The sequence below is a fragment of the Crinia signifera genome, chromosome 8 (assembly GCF_055691185.1).
Source record: "Crinia signifera chromosome 8, ASM5569118v1, whole genome shotgun sequence".
Classification (NCBI taxonomy): domain Eukaryota; kingdom Metazoa; phylum Chordata; class Amphibia; order Anura; family Myobatrachidae; genus Crinia; species Crinia signifera.
In genome coordinates this window covers 83092879-83115916 of record NC_139224.1, presented here as the reverse complement: position 1 = coordinate 83115916, position 23038 = coordinate 83092879, and the positions used below count along the sequence as shown (strand labels likewise).

Here is a 23038-nt window from a genome sequence, read left to right as displayed (position 1 = left end):
GACTGATAGATAAGGTGTCAGAGGCAGAATGAAGAGAGAAGAATATAAAGTAGCAACATAGTTAAGGATAGTTTGAAGAGGGAAGAGATGGGAGATATTTTTTGTCAGAAAGTAGATTTCAGTAGTCAAGGATGAAGATGATAAGGGCATAGACAAAGCATTAGTGCAATTCAGATTAAGAAATAATTGAATCCTTGAAATATTGCGGCTATGAAAATGACATGATTTGGAGAGGGAATGAATGTGAGAAAAGAGAGAGGTGAGGAGCAAGGATGAGAAATCTGACGTGAGGAATATTGAAGAGGAGAGCAGTGGGTTTCTGGTTGAGAAAGCAGTGGGTTAATTAAGAGGAGATGATCAACAGATAGCAGATGATACCGGAGGTAGAGAGGTAAATTTGGGTATTATCAGCATACAGGTAATATCAGAGGCCAAAGTAGCTGATGAGCTCACTGAGGGAAGTGAGTGTAGAGGGAGTAGATTAGGGATCCAGGGATAGATTATAGTGAATGCCAACTAAAATCAGGAAAGGTGGGGAGGTGGATGCAGGTGTGGAGATGTAGTTGGACAAAAAGGGGGGAGGGGTAAAAAAGTACAGTGTCACAGAGTTTGATGGAGTGGAGAATTTGAAGGAGGAGTGTTCAAATGCCATTTTAAAACGGAAAAGTATCACTATTGTTACAGTAATTGTTTATGAATCAAAGACAGTATGAAACATAATTCATATCTGCAGATTTAATAGTGACAATTACCAACCACATGTGTTGATTGCTAAGTAGCAAACGTTTAGGAATGATAAAAAAAGGGAAGGGGTATCAGATCGCACTGGAAAGCTAAAATAACTAGTGCTACCTCATTATCTATAATTTTAATGGACTTGGTCTTTATTATGTTGAGGTGTGCTACCGCAAGACAATGAATATGGTTAATTTCAGTAGAAACAAAAGAATGTAAACAAAGAGTAAACATATAAATTATAACCTTTATTGATGGTCTTTAAAAATTCAGCGAAAGAGTTAAAAGCTAAACATATAACATGTAAGGACTAAATAGACAAAGTTAAAAAGGAAATAACATTCCTGACGCTGTGGGGGTTAACTGATGATCTTACTGATGTAGTGTATATAGTGTGTATCACAGTAGAATAATTGATATAATAAGTATCAAATATAAGGAATGACCTAATATCAAAACCAACATACTTTGTAATAGTACTAAAACATTAAAACCATGTCCCTAGGATGTGGGAACCGTGTCCCTGTATTTGGTAGGTCGGTTTAAGTATTAGCAGGGGATCGGATGCGGATAGCGTCCTGGCCGCTCCTTTTCCCCTCTCTATACTATGTCACTCATATAGGTCCCAGAGAAAGTAGGAAACTATTCCCCGTATCACTGTGCCGTAGAACACTTGTCTATGTGAAGCCAGGTATTATTATATGTTTGGCACCACAGGCAGTCACTATCAAGGCTGCTATCTATAACTGTGCGTCTCACCGCTTAAAGATATGCGGCGGAACGCTGTGGGTAATGAAACCTGTACACACACTATTTGGTCAATGTCTAAAGCTAAATAATCATACAGTAAATCAGCATTGGTGATCAATCAAACCCCCCCTAATGTGAAACGCTGATGGGCGTTTCGCTATAAGCTTTTTCAAGGCTAAACGGGTGGGTGCATGGAAGTCGTTAACGTATTCTGCCTACATCAATATTCATGAGATTGGGGGTGTGTCCCCTCTCCTCATTGGTTGCTGATGAAGGAATTATGTGTGTGCAGGTGCTGATGAGTATTTGTATTTATTTAGGCACACACTAATGGATTTTACTTAATCAGTAGCGTTGGTTTATTGAAGTAAAGCACGTACAGTCATACTCACCTGATACACTGGTTATGGAGCAAAGCTTTGAGTGAAGCAGCAGGTGAGTGTATGCTGCTTGCAGGTAGTGGTGCAGGGATGCTAGAACAGATTCATATGCAGATCTCTCCCAAGCTAAGCATGTAAGGCTGTTACTACAGCCTTACATGGTACAAATAATTAGCTACAAGATGGCTGCAGCTCATGTGCACTAATACATCAGATTAGAGAAAAGTCCTCCCTGGTTCATAGTACCCGGCATGTATGTATGTTCAGTAGAGAGTTAAGAAGAAGAACACTGCTTTCTAACAGTTTTTTTTACTACATATACAATTACAAATTCATCTGATCAATGAATGGGAACAGAAAAACTGTTTTAATTCCATAAAAATCTATTTTAATTAAATATATTGGTAACAATAAAATTAGGTGTGTGAATAATACAGTTCACTAAAATTGTACTTTTTTAAAATAAAAAAAATATGTCATGGGGCTTTCTCTATCTTATGGTGTGTAAAATTAATATAATGGTCCCCCAGATCAATGTGGATCTAAAATAAAAGTAAAAGAAAACAAGATCATCCTGCATACTGTTGTTATGCTGTTCAGGTGTATGATACAATATAAAAACTTACAATTTTAACATTGTTTTTCCTGTTTTGGTTGTTTAGCAACTGAGTTTCCATAAATCCGGAGCTATAATAAGTCCTGACAAATAATAAAAATTTATTAGGGTTAAATACTTTACACAACCTAGGCAAAATGTTTCAGCAAAAAATTATATCAAGGTAAAAAGAAAGATTGTTTAAACATTTTGCCTAAATTCGTTAATATTACATTGCATAGCAACAATCATGTTTTGTAGTGGCAAAAATGTAAAGTCTTCAAAATTTATAATACAGCTTTATTTGAATTTATTTAGCTTGGCCATATATTTATTTATTTATTGGTTCTTATTCTAGTTATGGATCTATGAGCTGGTTATAGTAAATACTCCTTTTCACAATAAAGGACACCAGGATTAATAAATGAATGTCCAAAACTCCATCATTATTTATTTACATGTTGGAATCATATTATTGAACACATGGATGTAAAGTCACTACAGGTGTTCAGATTGTCCAATGCCTCCTTTGTCATTTATGTTTTTACATTCGAGCATACACCTTCTGAACACAACTGAACAACAGTATACACAATGATCTCATTCTCTTTTCCTTTCATTTTCTAACCACATTGTTGGGAACATTATATTACTTTTACGCACTAATAAAACCGAGACAGCACCAGGACAAAGCTCCTTATCTATAAACTACAATCACCAAGTTGAGCAGTTCTAACGTCCCAGTATAAATATTCTTGGTCTTCAGAAATGTAAAAGACTTCTGGCTCAAGTCATCTACAGCACTAAAATTACACTGCGTTTGAGTATAAAAATTACAGTAAATCTCCTCTTTTTTCACTAAACAATGCCACTTAAAGCATAGACATGGACACAGTACAACATTTATGTTGGTTAGTTGGATGGTTGGTTATAATAGCCTATAAAGCAAGGTCATTAGTAGGTGTGGAAAATGTATTTGTAACATGTTAAATGCTTTAAAATACTGCCCTCTGTATGTACAGTGAAGCCATTGAGACAGCCCCCGGGCCTTGCAACTGAATTGGACATAACTAAATAAGTGGGGAGTTTCTAAGCTTTCTCTGAAAAAATAATGGAAATACTATTCCCGGCGTGATGCACTTGTCCACCTTAGATGTTGGCCCGAGCATCGATTGGATCTTTCCAAGAAGCCCAGGTTTTAGTAATTAGTAACCTCTCCCTCTCGGGATTCCTAAGTTGGAGAAGAAACATATAATTATCAAGGATAATTATAAAACAGTAAAGCATTAGAGTGACATTTATAAAGAAAAATAAACAAAATTGGTCACTTAGGGACTTTTTTCTTCTTTACGACTACACATTACAAGATGATGAGATTAGCTGCACTTCTTGGGTTTAGCAGAGAGTAATTATCATTGGAAACTCACCATGAATAGTCATTGGAAACTCACCATGAATAGTCATTGGAAACTCACCATGAATAGTCATTCCCCACTAATAGATTAGATCATTTTAAGAATAGAAAAAGATATGCGGTAACAATTTATTACCGAGACTACAATACAGATTTTGGTACTTGTGTATTATCATGGCTCCTATCTCATCCCATCTCATTGCATCCCATTAGGCTTAAGATTGTATGCAATGAGATGAGATGTGCTGCGATGGGACCCGATCTTATACAATTTAAAATTGTATACCATTGTATATGGCATACGATGAGATGAGATGAGATGAGATTTTAAATTGTATAAGCACACTAATGGGTGCTTTCAATGTTAATTGGCCCCCCTATAAGATTTTTAATTGTATAAGCACCCTAATGGGTGCTTACAATGTTAAATGCACCCCCACTATCAACGTCAACCCGAAGCATGGCGAGCGCAGCGAGCCCGCGAGGGGCGGCGGTACGCGTCCTCCGACCTTATCATACCCCCACTATCCATGTCGGCGTGGAGTTGATTTTATATAGTGTGGCGAGCGCAGCGAGCCACCAAGCCCGAAGCGTGGCGTGCGCAGCGAGCCCCGCGAGGGGACGCGTAATACATGTAAAGTAAAACGCCGCCCCTTGCGGGGCACGCTGCGCTCACCATGCTTCGGGCTCGGTGGCTCGCTGCGCTCCCCTCACTATATAAAATCAACTCCACGCCGACATGGATAGTGGGGGTATGAAAAGGTCGGAGGACGCGTACCGCCGCCCCTCGCGGGCTCGCTGCGCTCGCCACGCTTCGGGTTCCCGTTGATAGTGGGGGTGGCGTGGGGGTGCATTTAATATTGTAAGTACCCATTACGGTGCTTATACAATTAAAAATCTTATAGGGGGCCAATTAACAGTGAAAGCACCCATTAGTGTGTTTATACAATTTAAAATCTCATCTCATCGTATGCCATTGTATGCCATATACAATGGTATACAATTTTAAATTGTATAAGATGCCATAAAATGGAAATCGTGGGAGCCGTGATAATACACAAGTACCCAGATTTTTTATATACAGTATAACACTAGTTCATTCATTTAATTATAGGGCATTAAAAATAATTATTTCCTCTGAATATTACTTCATTGTAAGCTGGGGAAAATACATTTTTATCCACTGCATATTTGTTTCATTCCAGTTCTGACAGACAAGGTAGCTGAAACAACATACGTTTTATGCTAATATCACCTATCAGAAACATGTCTTTAAAAATAGCATTTTCTGCCGGTTCGATGTCTGGTGTGAAATCATGTGGTTTTATGGTAGTTTGGTCTTTAGTGAAACTCATGGTTTCCAAGCTGCATTTAAAAATGAATCTCCGAAAATAACCAGGAATATACAGCTCTGTAACCCCGCTTTTTGGTGCCTGGTGCCAGAAAAAAAAATCTCCACCCCTCCTTTTTCTACTAGGGACATAAGGGGCATGTCCTCATGGGGGAAGGGCAAATTAAAACTGATCCCAGAGAAAGCCCATGCCATTATGCCACGTCCTATATTTGTGTGTGTGTGTGTGTGTGTGTGTGTGTATATATATATATATATCAGCATGGGTCAGTCCGGCACTCTCCTTGGGGGTGTTCAGGTGCCCCCTTGTGCAAATGATACAACAATGATCCAATAGACAAGCAGAGGCACTCAGGAGGACTTGGTGTAAAGAACAAACTTTAGTGATCCAACGTTTCGGGGTTAGCAAACCCCTTTTGTCAAGGTGTACACCTTTGCTAACCCTGAAACGTTGGATCACTAAAGTTTGTTCTTTACACTAAGTCCTCCTGAGTGCCTCTGCTTGTCTATTGGATCATTGTTTTATATATATTATATATATTGATCAAAATAAACAGGAACTTATTCCAGAAAATCAGAAGCTACAAGCATCTTTTCTTTTATATATTTTTTCTTTATTGAACGGACATATTGCACTTAGGGTGCTGGGGACACTATTGTGGTTAGAGGAAATTGTGGGTTCCTACTGATAGGGAACCCTAAGTGTCTAATAGCGACCACCTGTGTATACATATATTGAAGAGCAATTTGGGGGATTTTGTTGCGTGTATGTATATACATATATATATATATATATATATATATAGGGGTTGATGCGGCCCGGCACTCTCCTCAATGTCTGAGCTGCCCTGGTGCACCGCCAAAGGGGTATTTGTAAGGAATAAATGCAGACTGGCACTCCGGGGTCTTTCAAAAAAAGCATGTTATAGTCACAGCAATGAAACCAATGTTTCCGGGGTGGTCCCCCTTTGTCAAGGTGTATGGGCGATAACAAGAATAACAAGTAGTGTTTACCTTATATAGGCCAGGGAAGTGCAGAGAGCGTGTCTGCCGCACGCCATACATGCCGCCGCTGGCTGTCCTGTTGGAAGTCTCTGGACCGGAAGTCTGCAGGCTTCCTGCCGGTGAGGCGCTGTTCTACAAAGAACGTTTTTATTTTCGCAAGAGTAAATTTTCCACTTCAGGTAAAAATCCTTAATTAAGGGAAAGAGTACTTACTTTACAGAAAGAGTTCTTGGATTAAATTCGCAGGAGGAGATATGATCAGTTATACATGTCATTGGTACAGATTGCTACTGTATAAATTCGGAATCCATGCTAACCTTTACTAATGCTGGAAACGTTCACATGGTAAATTATTTATGGAGGTGTCTATTATTATGCTGTACTGCGCCATGAAAACAGCACAATCTACTGGGCATGTCTCATACTTGACCGTACAGTATATTGTACACAAATGGAGCAACTGAAATCACAGGTTTCTGTGGCCTAGCGGTTAAAGATACAGTTACTGTATACTGTTAGCAGCAATACTGGTTCGATCCACAGTGGGGTACAATTTTTTTTTTTTTAAATGTACTACTTTTTTTTTCATTTTTTAATCAATAAAGTTATTTGGTGCTTTGCAAATTCCTTTTGTCTTTTGCACAAAAAAATTAACAATGGCAGGTGGCCATGTACATGATACAGTTATTGTTGTTACATACTGTGTTGCAAAGAATGGGTTTTTATTCGCACAAGTAAATTTTCCACTTCAGGTAAAAGTCCTAACTTTAGGGAAAGAGTACGTACTTTAGGGAAAGAGTACGTACTTTAGGGAAAGAGTATGTACTTTATCTAAAGAGTACTTGGATTAAATTCCACACAAGCAGATCTTAGCAGGGCGCCCGGCTACGCTATGCTGACAATGTATCGTAGGCTACGTTGTCAGTGTAGTGTAGCCGGGCTCCCTGCAAATATGTGTAGTGCATTATACTTACAGTCAACAATGTCCCCGGCACCATGCTTCCCCTCCTCCGGCACTTGCCTCCATGTCGGTGTCCCCGGCGCCAGCGTTCCCCTCCTCCAGCACTCACGTCCTCCATGAAACTCCCCGGCGGCAGCAATGTACGCAATTAGTGTAGTTCTGGGCTAGATCACATCGCACGGTATGCATGCAATGTGTGTGCGATGCGATCCGAAAGCAGTACAAAAACTGTGTGCAGCACATACTTTTTGTACTGTGCGATGCGATGCCCGCAGGATCGCAAACCGCATTGTATGCTGCTATTGCAGCGTGTATGACCACCTTTAGGCACATAACCCAGCCCATTATTTAAAAAGTGTCTGGAACAATAATACACTGTAAGTTATGGAATGATAAAAGTCAATAATACAATACTTTATTGAAGAGGATGGAGATGCTTGGTAATTGAAAGAAGTATTGGAGGATTGATTGAAGAATTGGATGATTGATCTTAGGGTTGGATGATTGGATGAAGAATTGAATGGTTGGAAGAACAATTGGATGATTGGAAGAACAATTGGAGGATTGAATGAAGATTGGATGGTTGGAAGAACAATTGGATGATTGGAAGAATAATGGGATGGTTGTATGAAGATTAAATGATGAAGTTTGATTGTCCTTGCTGAATTGGATCGTGGCTGCAGAACCAGGAGTAATCGTGGAGAATAACCGTCAGGATTGAGGAGAAAGATAATACCCCTTTGGGGGGCTAACCTTGTCCAGTCCGTATTGGTGGCAGCAGGTTCCGTGGTACACAGGTGTAGCAGTGAGACGATCAGCAGGAATAGAAGAGAATTTCACCAGAGGCGCAGGAACTGTAGTAAATACTACAGACAGCCAGGAGTGAGCAATGATGCTTAGGCATGGACATCATTGTACTGACTGCCGGTCTTGCCCGTGAGGCTGGTTTCACACACTCCGGCTCCTGCCGGACGGTGAAATCCCGCACGGCCAGGGAGCCGTGCCGCACACAGTAGTTTATCATGGAGGGGATGGCCACAGCCCAGCAGCCGTCCCTTCCAGTGGCGGGATCCGGCTGCAACCGTGCGGCCGGGCCGTGGCCGTCCCGTGTGAATGGACACAATAGTGTCCATTCACAACTAATGTGTGCGGCACGGCTTCCTGGCCGTGCGGGATTTCACCGTCCGGCAGGAGCTGGAGTGTGTGAAACGGCCTTAAGGAGTGAGCTGTGCGGCGATTGGATAGCCGTTTCACAGGAGAAGGTGGAGCCGCACAGTACAGGTTGCAGGATCCCAAAAGATGGCGTGGAGGCGACAGAAACCAGCCAGCAGTGAGTGTGCGCAGCTGCGCAGTTGCCAGCGTTTCCAGTCAAAGGCCTAACCAGGCACAGACACACATGGCGGCTCACGTCTCACGCCACCTATGCCCTGTATGGCACCGGAGCACACAGCACCACTGTCACCACGCGGTGACAGTGCGGGAACATGCACCCCACCAGTACACCGTTTTAACCCAAATACACATACATACATACATACATACATACTGTAGCTGCCCCTCCCGTGGGCATCGCATTGCACAGTACAAAAAGTATGTGCTGCACACACTTTTTGTACTGCTTTCGGATCGCATCGCACACACATTGCATGCATGCCGTGCGATGTGATCTAGCCCATAACGTATGCGATTATAGCAGCGTGTATGGGCACCAATAGTGCCTGCAACATTTTGCGGACACAGCACTGAGATGGTGTATGCATACATGTACATGCACCCGAGATCCTCCATAGGATCGCATGTTGCATACGCTCCCACAATCGGGCTGCAGCTTGTTGCATTGGCAGTGTGAAAGGGCGCAAAATTTATGGTTTGCAGGAGGGTGACTGACACCCTAGCACCGGCCTTGGTGCCCGGGAGAACTTACGCAAGTTCTGACTGACTAATCTATTTCCATAGCTTACGCTTATTCAGAAAGCATAGCTACGGTAACTGACAAACGTCTATCAGTATAATAATAATAACAGTTTTATTGTCATTGTCATCACAATAAAAAATTGAACAACAACGAAATTACAATACGAAGCATAAAAAGACAACAATTAACGATCTTGGTTAAAATCAATAATTGCTAAAGGAAAGAAACTGTTTCTCATATGTGTAGTTCGAAGCTTAGGAAGCCTTAACCTTTTCTTTGATGGTAAAAATGAGAACATATGGTAATAAGGATGGTGGGGATCAAGCATAATACTATCTCTTTTGCGCCGGCAGTTCTTAACAAAAATCTCTTCAGTAGAGGGCAGCTCACAGCCTATGATAGCTGTGGCAGAATGGAGTACTCTATCCATAAACCACTGAGATCGCATTGCATGGATTGCATGGCACTAAAATGGGACATGCAATGTGATTTCCTTGCGCAAGCGTATGTATGTTAATTGGGCACCCGGGTACTACATGGTTTCCGTGCTCCCCCAGCAGAACTACACTAATTGCGTACATTGCTGCCGCCGGGCAGTTTCATGGAGGACGTGAGTGCTGGAGGAGGGGAACGCTGGCGCCGGGGACACCGACATGGAGGCGAGTGCCGGAGGAGGGGAAGCATGGCGCCGGGGACATCGTTGACCGTAAGTATAATGCACTACACATATTAGCAGGGAGCCCGGCTACACTACACTGACAACGTAGCCTAAGCTACATTGTCAGCGTAGCATAGCCGGGCACCCTGCTAAGACACAAGTACCCAATCCTGGATTAAGTACACAATGTAGGGATAAACACCCAATAGGGTGAACATAGTCATTTCACAGCATTTACAGTAGTTCTTTACTCACTAATGTGACCATGCACGGAGTGGCTGGGGGAGGTGTTTTGCTACAGACATACTGTATACAGTAAACAGTGGGCTCAATGGGAATTAATGCTAATGAGTGATCATGGGGGAAGGTGCAGAAGCATGCATTGACTTTCAAACTCAATCTGTACCAACGACATGCATAACCGTACTCTTTAGATAAAGTACGTACTCTTTCCCTAAAGTACGTACTCTTTCCCTAAAGTACGTACTCTTTCCCTAAAGTTAGGACTTTTACCTGAAGTGGGAAATTTACTTGTGCGAATAAAAACCCATTCTTTGCAACACAGTATGTAACGACAATAACTGTATCATGTACATGGCCACCTGCCATTGTTCATTTTTTTGTGCAAAAGGCAAAAGGAATTTACAAAGCACCAAATAACTTTATTGATTAAAAAATGAAAAAAAAATTGTACCCCACTGTGGATCGAACCAGTATTGCTGCTAACAGTATACAGTAACTGTATCTTTAACCGCTAGGCCACAGAAACCTGTGATTTCAGTTGCTCCATTGGTGTACAATATACTGTACGGTCAAGTATGAGACATGCCCAGTAGATTGCGCTGTTTTCATGGCACAGTACAGCATAATAATAGACACCTCCATAAATAATATACCATGTGAAAGTTTCCAGCATTAGTAAAGGTTAGCATGGATTCCAAATTTATACAGTAGCAATCTGTACCAATGACATGTATAACTGATCATATCTCCTCCTGTGAATTTAATCCAAGAACTCTTTCTGTAAAGTAAGTACTCTTTCCCTTAATTAAGGATTTTTACCTGAAGTGGAAAATTTACTCTTGCGAAAATAAAAACGTTCTTTGTAACTTACAGTATGTAACGACAATAACTGTATCATGTAGATTGCAGCCTGCCATTGTTATTTTTTTGTGCAAAAGGAATTTGCAAAGCACCAAATTACTTTATTGATTAAAAAATAAAAATAAAAATAGTACATTTAAAAAAAAAAATTATACCACACTGTGGATCGAACCAGTATTGCTGCTAACAGTATACAGTAACTGTGTCTTTAACCACTGGGCCACAGAAACCTGTGATTTCAGTTGCTCCATTGGTGTACAATATACAGTACATTCAAGTATGAGACATGCCCAGTAGAGTGCGCTGTTTTCATGGCGCAGTACAGCATAATGATAGACACCTCCGTAAATAATATACCATGTGAAAGTTTCCAGCATTAGTAAAGGTTAGCATGGATTCCATATTTATACAGTAGCAATCTGTACCAATGACATGTATAACTGATCATATCTCCTCCTGCGAATTTAATCCAAGAACTCTTTCCCTAAAGTAAGTACTCTTTCCCTAAAGTAAGGACAAAATCTGTAATGGGAAGTTGGACAAAATCTATAGTGTGAAGTTCTCTTATAAAGAAAGTTGATTGGCCAGCTTTCTTTATCCCCCGTATTTGTACCTCATAAACGAGCGTTACAGAGTACTGTACAGTATGTGTGAATTACTGTATACAATATTACAGAAGACACCAATTACATGTACAGGCATGCGCTGTACTGTTTAGGAAAAGTGACATCTGGTGGTCAATGAGTGTAATTTCAGGTTACATTTACAACATTGCGTTACATTTATAACGCGATCTATAAAGGGACTATAGCGCAAGGAGCAGGCGCGATTCATGCACTATTTGCATAGCGCACATTATGCGCAACGCAGCCACGATGTACTTGGCCACATCTGTATCACAGAGTTCCAAGACCTGTATTGGAGGACTGTGCCTGCAGATACTTACGGATCTTTGACCATGCATATCAGTCATTCCCTTTCTAAATCTTGTGCTACAGTATACATATCATCTCTTGCAAATTAAAATGCTTAGCATAAAAAATTACACAGTGTGCTAGAATTGAATTTAGCAAAAATAAACTGAATGTAATTTGCACTCTAGTCAGGCATATTAGTTTAGTTACTTCTAAAAGTTCATTCATTTTTATCCCAAAGGTGATCTGGATGGTCAGTGTCCTTCTGGATTTAGTGATGTTTCGGGGCTCTACTGTGCAGGTAAAAAAATTATATAAAAATGTCAAATATTTTGTTTTCATATTATTTTTCCTCTTTTTCATGAAAAAGAAATGACGTAGCCCACTGTCAAGATTTGGTGCCAATGTAAGATTTGATAGTCATATAGGAGAAGATGTGCTAAGCCTAAGTAATCAGCTCCTATCTGTCATTTTTTAAACACATCCTATAACATCTCAGTTAGAAGCTGATTGGCTGGTACTTGATATTTATTTTCTCAATGCCAGGCATATTTCTCCAAACCCTTTCATTCGCATTTTATTTTTAGTAATCACATTGCATTTCATGAAAAATGTGATTTGGCCAAATTTTCAAAAAAATAATAATACTGTAGACAATCCTATGATAATAAGGCTATGCTGAGACAGCATTATTCACGTGTTCCCTCTGGTTCCCAGCTGAGGTCTTTACTTTTTTGGGTGTCAATGTAGACAATGGGAGAGGAAGATAAGTCTAGCTGCAGAGTTGAGGACAGACTGGAGGGGAGCAAGCTGGTAGCATGAGAGGCCAGTGAGGAGACTGTTGCAATAGTTGAGCCGTGAGATGACTAATAAGTTTAGTCACAAACTGGGTGAGAAAAGGCCTACTGCAAGCTATGTTGCGTATCTGTAACTGACAGGATTGAGCCAGGGATTGGACGTGGGAGGGCAAAGGAGAGGTCAAGAGTGACACCCAGACAGGTTTTGGGACCTATTGACCATTGATATAAAACACAGGTGGCCAAACTGGTTCTCAAGATCATCCAACAGTCAACATTTTACAGACAACCTAGCTTAGGCAGGGGCCACATATAGCAGTGCAGTGGGTCTTGTTAAGCGGGACCCTCTGCGCTGCAAGAAGCCTGAATGCAGGCTTTTATGCGGCCTTCCACTCCTATGCGGCCTTCTGGTCATCTTGCCATGTGTGGAACCGAATGGCAAGATGACCGGATCTTAAGGCAAACACATACATTTCAATGTCCGTGTTCACACAGTGTGGTAGTGAGGTCTTATTGGCTGTGGAGAACCTTGTGTTGTTGCTCCTCCAGCAGTGACAGTGGTCCTGATTCCCCAGTGGCAATGGTCCGGATCCCCAGTGGCCGCAGTCCAGGCCCCCCTCATTTGTGGTGGCGGCAACGGTGGTCAGGGTCCCCATCGGTAGTGGTGGGGTGAGACAGTGGAAAAGAAAAAAAAAATCAGAATGGCCACGGCTAGCCAATTGTTACTGTCCCACACCCTTGAGCTGGCTATATTGGCCGTAGACAGGCAGGAAGTTTGATGGCGGAGGAGGAGCTGAGATGAGTTCCTGAAGATACCAATGTTCTGGGAGGAGAAAACTTAAATGCCACTGCCACCAGGTTAAGGAGAAGTAAAATTTTAATATTATTTAAATTTTTCCTTTACAGGGGGGGCCATAGGTACCAATGGGCCTTTAATGCCCCACATGCTCATACCTGTGGTTCTCTTGCTGGGACCTATAGTTCCACTGTAAAGGACAATATTACTTAATGCATAAGCTATCAACCCAGTACCCACCACCCAGGGGTTGTGAGGGATAGCCATGGGCTGCAGCTCAGGCCTGAGATGTTCTTTATTTGGGGGTCCCATACTCCCCAAGAACTGCTGGCCTGGGCTGACTAGTTAGGGTGGGTAATGCTTTGGCCATGGGATCCCGTCAAATGTGTTCTCAGGCTATGGCATTACACCCCCTGTTAGTGGAGCCTGTTGCTGGTTCCTAAAATACAGGGGACCCCTACTAATTTTGTCTCCTGTATTTTGGGAACCTGGGCCGGGTTTGAGAGCCCAGTGATGGTTCATAAAATATGGGGGACCCCCACTTATTTTTTCCCCCATATTTTGGGAACCAGAGCCGGCTCCGAGAGCCTGGTGCTAATTTTATTTTTCCTCACAAAAACTGTATCCTGCAAGTAGGTGTATCCTGCCAAACAGTTCCTGTTCAACTCTGCATCCCCCTAAAATGCAATTTGTGGCCTCATGTTCGAACACAAGAAGTTGTATCCTGACAAACTGTTCCTGTTCGACTACATCCTGCTTAAATGCAATGTGTGGCTCCAGCCTTACGCACAGGTGCAAGCCATTGCTAAATGTCACATTCTCATACATGTGCTGCATTCATTCCTAATTGACACATTCTACAGATCCACACGTAGTCTGGAATACATCAATTGTTGGTAGATCTCGAGGACTTTTTTAGCCATACCAGATCTAGATATTGTCTGTCAGCCATTCGGATACCGTTTAATAATACCATAGGCTGATCACCGGTGATTGGTGTCCTCATGTGTTCCTCTGGTCATCTGATCACCAGCTTTCTGCACTGTGGCTTTGGCCATCTAATGTCTGCTGTAAAACAACATTTACAGCAATTTACAGCAGACCTAAGATTACTGGGTCTCAGAGCTGGAAGCCAGCCATTAAATGACCAGAGTGCATCCATCGGTACACCTATCACTGGGTAATAGCAGGGGAGGGGGGATGTACCCAGCACCAGTGGCAGCAGTGCATGTGCAGCATATACTCAGATAATTTTTTGGGAAGATTACCTAGAGAAGTCTGAGGAGTGCATATGCAGAAACAGCTCCTTCTTGCAAGCTCTGCCATCCGTGCAATAAATGATAGATCCCTGTGATGTCTTCATTTATTGCATTGCAAATTGTGGCAATTTTATCACATCATGTCACCATCTGAGATGTGGATTGTGATAAGTATGCCCTTAATTCATCTATCAGCAATTAAAAACAGGAAATGGAAAAAAAAATGGAATATTTTTGAAAGCTGCACAAAAGTATGAGATAAAGAAATCACTCTCAGTTTTAAAGGACCATGGGTACCAAACATGCTCTAAGGCAGTGGTTCCCAAACCTGGTCCTCAAGTACCCCAACAGCGCACGTTTTCCAGGTTTCCAAACAGAATCACAAGTGAAATAATTAGCTCCACCTGTGGACCTTTTAAAATGGTGCTGAATAATGAGTGCACATGTGCACCTGCCGGGTGACCTGAAACCGAAAACTGTGTGGAGTATTTGAGAATATGACATGTGGGTATGGTGGGAGGATGCAGAGCCAGATTAATTCAATATAAATTGCATAACACCACCTATGGACTATGCGGGTCATTGGACAGTGAACATAGTAAAAACATACATGGTGTTTTGGAGGGGGTAGGGATGTTGGGGGTTTTGTGTACTTAGAAACACCCCCCCCCACACACACACACACACACACACACCCTCATGAGCCACTAATAGGTTATTAGTTGCAATATTATAGATGGGAACTACTACCACCGTATTTGAGCTATTGTCTGCTTGTCGCCACAGTTTCTCCAGCATTGCACATTGGGTATAGTATACATTGTTTACTGTAGAGGCACGGAATTGCAGAACAATAATAGAAGGAATACTGGGGGTTATTTTGGTTCACTCCTTCTGACAAATTCATTCTTAGATGGACAAAACCATGTGCACTGCAGGTGGGGCAGATGTTACTTGTGCAGAGAGAATTAGATTAGGGTGGGGGTTTACTTCAAAGTGAGCTCTATATTGCAGTGTAAAAATAAAGCAGCCAGTATTTACCCTGCACAGAAACAAAATAACTAACTCAAATCTTATTATCTCTGCACATTTTACATCTCCCCCCCCCCCCCCCCCCCCCCGCAGTGCACATGGTTTTGTCCATCTAAGAAGGATTTTGTCAGAAAGAGTGAAGTAGAATAAGGCCAACTGTGCAGTAATAATTGTATACATGGACTGGGTGGAAAATTAGGAAAAAAGTTACCAGATGACTGAGGCCTGAGTGGTATATCTTGTCCATGAAAACAAAATGTAGTCTACATAAACTCATGTGTTACGGGAGCAAGCTTCCCCCTTGCTGCCCCCTTCCCCAAACACTGCTGTCACTGTGATTGTGGAGTAGGGTAATATACGATTGAAGCAGCAGGGGTAGGATACATCTATCTGTGGCGGCCATCACCTCCTCACTGCAGCAGACAGCAAGGTAAAGGCACGCTCGCCGGGACCCCACCTTTAGTGTCCTGTGCTGTGCTTCCCACATCTGATGTTCTGCCCGCTTCAAGCTGGAGGCTGTGGGCCGCTTGAAATGACAGGACGGGCCGCAATTGGCCCCCGGGCATGACTTTGGACATGCCTGATATACAGTATATAGTAGCCATTTTTTTTAGATGTAAACAATTTATTAGATAGATAGATAGATAGATAGATATAAACAATTTATAACGTTCATATAAAAATAGCAATTGCTGTATTAAAAGAAGAAGCTAAATAAATTACCCACTGAAGCTCAATTAGTATGCATAAGTCCGAGGACTAGGGCCTTTTCCAATAGATTATCTATGTTATCTATATGACTAGAAATGTTTTATCTGTATAAATCCAGCAAATATGTTATAAGTACGTGTGATGTTTCTGCAGTGAACGGATTCCCACAGCACTCATGGAATTAGAAAAATAACTGATGTTGGTTTACAAGCCTAATACTCTAAACTTTCCCTTGGAAATAACTAAGCATATTTAGAAGGCGCTGTACAGATAGTGCCACATACTATAATATATTTTGGCGTAAAGGTAATGGAAAATTTAAAGTGCAGCCAAAATCAGAATTCGGACATTGTGTTCCATGTTTTAGGTTTACAATTATTTAGTCCCTTCAGAGCATGCCAGGGTTCTGCCCTTAAAGGGTGTCCACAAATAGCTGGTGTAATCTGTGTAGGCTGTCTAACACATGTTTATTAAATACTTCCAGATGATGATGAATGTGCCACCCACAACCCATGCTCACATTCATGCCATAATATTATGGGAAGCTACTACTGCTCTTGTCCCAAAGGACTCATGATCTCAGAAGATGGAAGGAACTGTCAAGGTAAGCTCTTGATCTTGTGTACACTACCCATAAACACATGAGACCAAAGGTATATTAGGGGCCTTGACTTGACTAATGGGTGTTCCAGCCCTGCAAAAAAAATCTCCATCTTGCTTAGCAAACAATGCCATTGTGCCTCCTATTTTGCAGGAGTCAGAGTCCCAGCTGCCTCCCATATGTCTGTACTTGTGTGATCCTTCCATGTATATGTAAATTTGCTTACATTTCTTGCATTGTGTACATGAAATAATTTCATACACTAGCATAGATAAATCCACATGATCTCACACCCGGCCACTTACCACTGTCACTCATTGTGATTCATAGTGATCCGTGGGCAGTGTCGGGCCCACAATCATGCCTATTCCTGTATCGACTGTGGCACCCCAAGTTATCCTGGGGATACTCTGCAGGACCCAATCTATCCTGACTTGGCCGCTGCACTGGACTACACATCACATCCACCATGTGGATACTCTGGACTCATTCCTGTCATCTCCATACACATCTAAGCTCCATGATTCTTTGGGCAGATCCCAGTGGCTCTGACTTGTTTCCATCGACTCACAGGTTCTGATCTGTATTTGCAACAAGCTATTACAAAGTACAGTTGTGCTCATAAGTTTACATACCCTAGAAGAATTTGAGATTTTCTGGCCATTTGTCAGACAATATGAATGATAACTCACAAACTTTTTATTCACTCATAGCTGGTGGTTGGGTGAAGCCATTTATTGTCAAACAACTGTGTTTACTCTTTTTAAATCATAATGACAACATAAACTACCCAAATGACCCTGATCAAAAGTTTACATACTTTGGGGATTTTGGCCTCATAACTTGCACACAAGGTGACACAAATGGGTTTGAATGGCTAATAAAGGTAACCATCCTCACATGTGACCTGTTTGCTTGTAATCAGTGTGTGTATAAAAGGTCAGTGAGTTTCTGGTCTCCTGAAAGTCCCTTGCATCTTTCATCCAGTGCTGCACTGGATTCTGAGTCATGGGGAAAGCAAAAGAATTGTCAAAGGATCTGCAGGAAATGGTAGTAGAAAATGAGGGATTCTGTGGAAACCAAATTACGTTCATGTAGACCAGTGTTTTTCAACCAGTGTGCCGTGGCACACTAGTGTGCCTTGAGCTGTTCTCAAGTGTGCCCCCAGATCTAAAGATGCCCAAACCCGTTTACAGCCACCACCAATTCAAATGTTATTTACTGATCTCTTCTTTTAATATAAAGGGCCTATGTATTTTATTTTTGTTACCTGTGGGGACCAGTGTGATTGTTTTTAATGTGCAGGCCAATAGGTTTGTTTTTTTCCTGTTGTGGCCAATGTGTTTTGCCCTGTGGGGATCTTAGGGTGTGCCTTGGCAATTTTAAAGTCTTATTTAGTGTGCCGCAAGGTAAAAGGTTGAGAATCACTGATGTAGACCAACAAAAATTTCAGAAACAACTGCCAGGAAAATTGTTGAGGATGCATGCAAAAAAAAATTAACAAATAACTTCAGCTGAAATACAGGACTGTCTGAAAAAAAGTGGTGTGGTTGTTTCAAGATGCACAATAAAGAGGCATTTGAAGAAAAATGGACTGCATGAACGATTCGCAAGAAGAAAGCCATTACTACACAAATGCCACAAAGCATCCTGTTTACAATACTCCAAACAGCACCGAGACAAGCCTCAAAACTCCTGGAACAAAGTCATTTTGTCAGAAACCGCGGTGCGTGTTCACATCTGCGCACGGGTCCGTGTTCCTTACCCACTCTCTGGTGTGTCTTGCAGTGCAGGCCCCTGTCCTGTGCCATCCCCGGGTACTATCCATGGCAGGATCTGAGTGGCATTGCCCTGAACCCGGGACCGGCCACGCCACATGGGAACCGCCATGGCACCTGCAATCACATGACTCTGTTGTCCAATGATTTAACTGTGATCTTGATGCTCTGATCTGTGCACTGACCCATGTGACCAAAGGTGTGCACAGGTACTTCGTGTATATACTGTAGCTGCGGCCTCTGGTCCATTTTCCCTGCCTTGAACAACTTGTCTGTTTCCTGTGTATATCCAGTCCTCAGCGTTTCAAGGCTCCAGGATTTTGTTTAGAGTCCCAGTGGTTACCCTGTGCAAAACCCTGTGCAATCTGCTGCTGTCATCTGCTGCTGATAATCAAGCTCCCTGGCTCTGCTCGCCTGCCAGGTTACCTTCCTCACTGTATACCATCTCATAGTAACATAGAAACATAGTAATTAAGGCTGAAAAAAGACATTAGTCCACGGGCCTTATTTAAAAAATGATTGAAGCCATAGAGATAATTGTGCCTTATAACCGAAGCACTGATGATCCCCATCCCTGGGATTTGCTTACTGCCCATGTGTGGCTGTGCTGGTTATGGATGAGCAGGTGTCATTGCCAGGGAGGACTCTCAGCAATCCTTCCTGCTGACTTAAAATGTGATATGTAGCCTGTGGCTTAAGTGCAATTTTTCAGCATCTGTGAAACAAATATAATTAAAGTTTATGTGCATGCGCAGTTCCTAAACATCGCTCCCCAGTGCGAACGTGCAGTGGTGCGAAGCAATCAGAATATCAGGGCCTTAAGGTGCCCATACACCTTAAAATTATTGTAAACAATATCCCATCTCATCGCATCTCAGTTTTGTGATGAGATGAGATGAGATCTAGAACAAAAAGTATGTGCAGCACATACTTTTTGTACTAGATCTTAACTCTTCGCAAAACCGAGATGCGATGAGATGCGATATTGTATACAATATTGTATACAATAATTGTAACGTGTATGGGCACCTTAAGTACCATATGGTGAGTACAGCTCAGGTTAAATATATTGTAGCATGGATGCATTAGAAGCTCTCATGCTAGCTCTACATTTCTTATCTTTATTAACAACACGTATCTGTTATATGTTTATGCAATAATGGACTGCTGCATGCAACTGTGATAGAAATAGTAATTAATATATATTATTAATTATGATATTGTTTCATAGACATTGATGAGTGTACTCTGGAAGATTCTATCTGTCGTAAAAATCAAGAGTGTAAAAACACCATTGGTTCTTATACATGTGTTCTGAAGTGCGGAGTTGGATTCGCAGCTGCTAAGAATGGCCTAGACTGTCAAGGTACTGTACAGTATGAAGAGGCAGGGACTGTAGGATAGATGTAGGATCCAGGGTACATTGTGCAGTTCAAACTTTTCTAGTCAGAGAATATTAGTCGACTTCACTTATAATGTCTTTTCTTTTCTTGTTGAATTGCCCATAGTACAGAAAGCTAGAGTATAGGTTTGTTTTTCACCTAGCATCTTCTGATAAATCTATATTGTTGTGAACATGCCTATGAGTATTATCACTTTTTTAAATCTAGCTTATTTATCAGTATTATTTTTACTAAAATAAAGTGAAAACCGTTTTAACACCCTTTTCACATTATTTTAGTATCATTGCATTGTACTAATGGTTATTTATAGCAGAGTTCCCAAGATGCTGCTTCAAGCCCTTGATATCACTTTTTTTTTTAGCAATCGGATTGCATGTCCCATACTTGAAATGGAAAATGTGATCTGCTTCAAATTTAATAATATTGAATTGTGAAAATATACCAGAGGGAGCCCTCCTTTAATAACGCTATCTTCAGATAGCATTAACCATGCTTCGCTCCAGATCCTCAACACCTTCCCTGCCCTGCCTGCCTTTTCCCAAAATAATATAATGAGGATTGTGCTGAGGAGATTATTAGAGACACACTTTCCTTGAGCATGTCTTCATCTCTCAGTGACTGCTGTCTTATTTATCTGTCTACCTACTACTTTAATATAAAGTTGTAATACTTGATATTTGTGAAACCTGTGTAAATGTCTTTTATACACATGTATGCATGGTAGTGCGTGACAGCCTTTATATTTCTAATGTCATAAATGCATCTTACATGTAGTCCAAATCTTTTATTTATTTTTTTCATTTTTGATGGAGGACAAGTATTGGAGGACAAGTATTCATTATGGAGGACAAGTATTTTTTCAAGGGGTATTCAGCCTCTACCCTTATTTAAATGTGTTATATACTGTACAGTATATTGTATAATGCTTGGATTTATATCACATTCTTAAATGATGACTACTGTATTTTACTAAACATCCATTTACAAATACCAGCTGAGCGAATTGTATTCCAGGGGCGATTAGTACTTTCTCAGGTCTCCTACTGTAACAATGTCTTTTGTGTGTTTGCTGCCTACAGACATTAATGAGTGCAAAGAGTCAAACCCTTGTCATCAGCGCTGCTTTAATAGCATTGGAAGTTATCACTGTGGCTGTGATCCAGGTTTTCATTTAAAAGGCAGAAGATGTTTTGGTATGGATTCCATTTTTGTTGTTACTATGAGATAATGGAGTAAATAATGAAACGGACCAGGGAGCCCATTTTGAATGGATCACATATTAAATGTGATATGGGAGGGATCTTACCACCTAGGATCATATATCAATATGCGCTGCCATCGGCAGCATGTTTAAATGGGCTCCTGCAGGCACAGGGGTTTTGAAAGGAGCTCGTCCATGAGATGTGCTTTGCCATTTTCTACAATTATATATAATTGCATAAAGAAAACACAGACCTGACCAGAAGCTGTTTGTAGATGATTCTGCTCAGTGTTCTGAGACTGTGGGCCCTTATTCTGGTTCACTCACAAAGGCAAATTCCTTCTCAAATGGACTACACCATGTGCACTGCAGGGGGGGGCAGATGTAACTTGTGTAGAGAGAGTTAGATTTGGGTGGGTTATTTTGTTTCTGGGCAGTATATTGCAATGTAAAAATAAAGCAGCCACTAAATATAGTGACTGCTTTATTTTTACACTGCAGTATACTGCACAGAAACAAAATAACCCACCCAAATCTAATTCTCTCTGCACAAGTTACATCTGCCCCCTGCAGTGCACATGGTTTTGTCCATTTGAGAAGGAATTTGCCTTTGCGATTGAACCAGAATAACCCCCTTATGCAGAACAATACTTAGACCCCCATATTATTTGTTAATTAAGTGAATGCTTGCTCTAAGCTTTCAAGTGGTTGTGTTAACATCGTATAGATTTTATTACTATTATCACTGTTATATACAAAACAAGGCTATATGTACAGATGACTGGCGGTTAGGGTACAAGCGATCAGGGAAGGGAATCCTGACAGGGTCTCTTATGCATACTTTCCCTTCTTCTGCCTCACCCAACCCTCCCTTCTAGTAGCCGAACTATAACTATAACCCTCACCACCCCTGCTCTGCCACAGATTGACCCTAACCCTCCCTGCAAGTGCCTAACCCCCACACCCCGCTGACTACACCTAACCCCCCCCCCACCACCACCACCACCACCACCACCACACACACACACACACACACACACACACACACACACACACACACACACACACACACACACACACACACACACACACCTGGGAGCCTAACCCTAACCACCCCCCTCCCCTATTCTTGGTGTTCTAATCCTAACCCTCCCTAGCTGCAGCCTAACCCTTTCCTTCCCCATATCCTAACGCTAAGTCCTTTCACTAGCATCTAAGCCTATCACCCCCTTCCCTGGCTACTGGCTAGTACATAGACTGAAATCACAAGCACCTAAATACTGTATGCAAACTAAATTATGTGGTATACAAACTAATAATAACTTTTTAATGACATTTATATTTCCTTGAAGATTTAAATGAATGCCGCCAGTTGGTGTGCAAGCCGGACCAGCTGTGTAAAAACACACGTGGTAGTTATAAATGCATCAATATATGTCCCTCTGGATTTACCAAGGTAGAAAATGGATCATGTGTAGGTGAGTGTTTCTATGTGCAGCTCAGCTGCTCCCCCTTGGACCCTGTAGGTAGCTAGCAGCTAGATCAGCTAATGCAGTGTTGGATGTTCACAGGTAAAGCATGTCAGCATCCCAGGGAAAAAACTGGGACATGACTTGGACTAGTAAGACACAAGGGGTCAAGAGCCTGTCCCATGAGTAGCATCAAGTGCTTGGTAAAG

At 41.6% G+C, this 23038-nt stretch overlaps 1 protein-coding gene across 1 annotated transcript in view; it reads left to right on the top strand.

The window, feature by feature from the left end:
* HMCN1 (hemicentin 1) overlaps positions 1–23038 on the top strand; it is a 362739-nt gene that overhangs the window by 318000 nt on the left and 21701 nt on the right. The window contains 5 exon segments of the mRNA XM_083156769.1: positions 12024–12083; positions 16862–16981; positions 19988–20122; positions 21239–21352; positions 22713–22838. Coding sequence (XP_083012895.1) covers positions 12024–12083; positions 16862–16981; positions 19988–20122; positions 21239–21352; positions 22713–22838 — 555 coding nt within the window.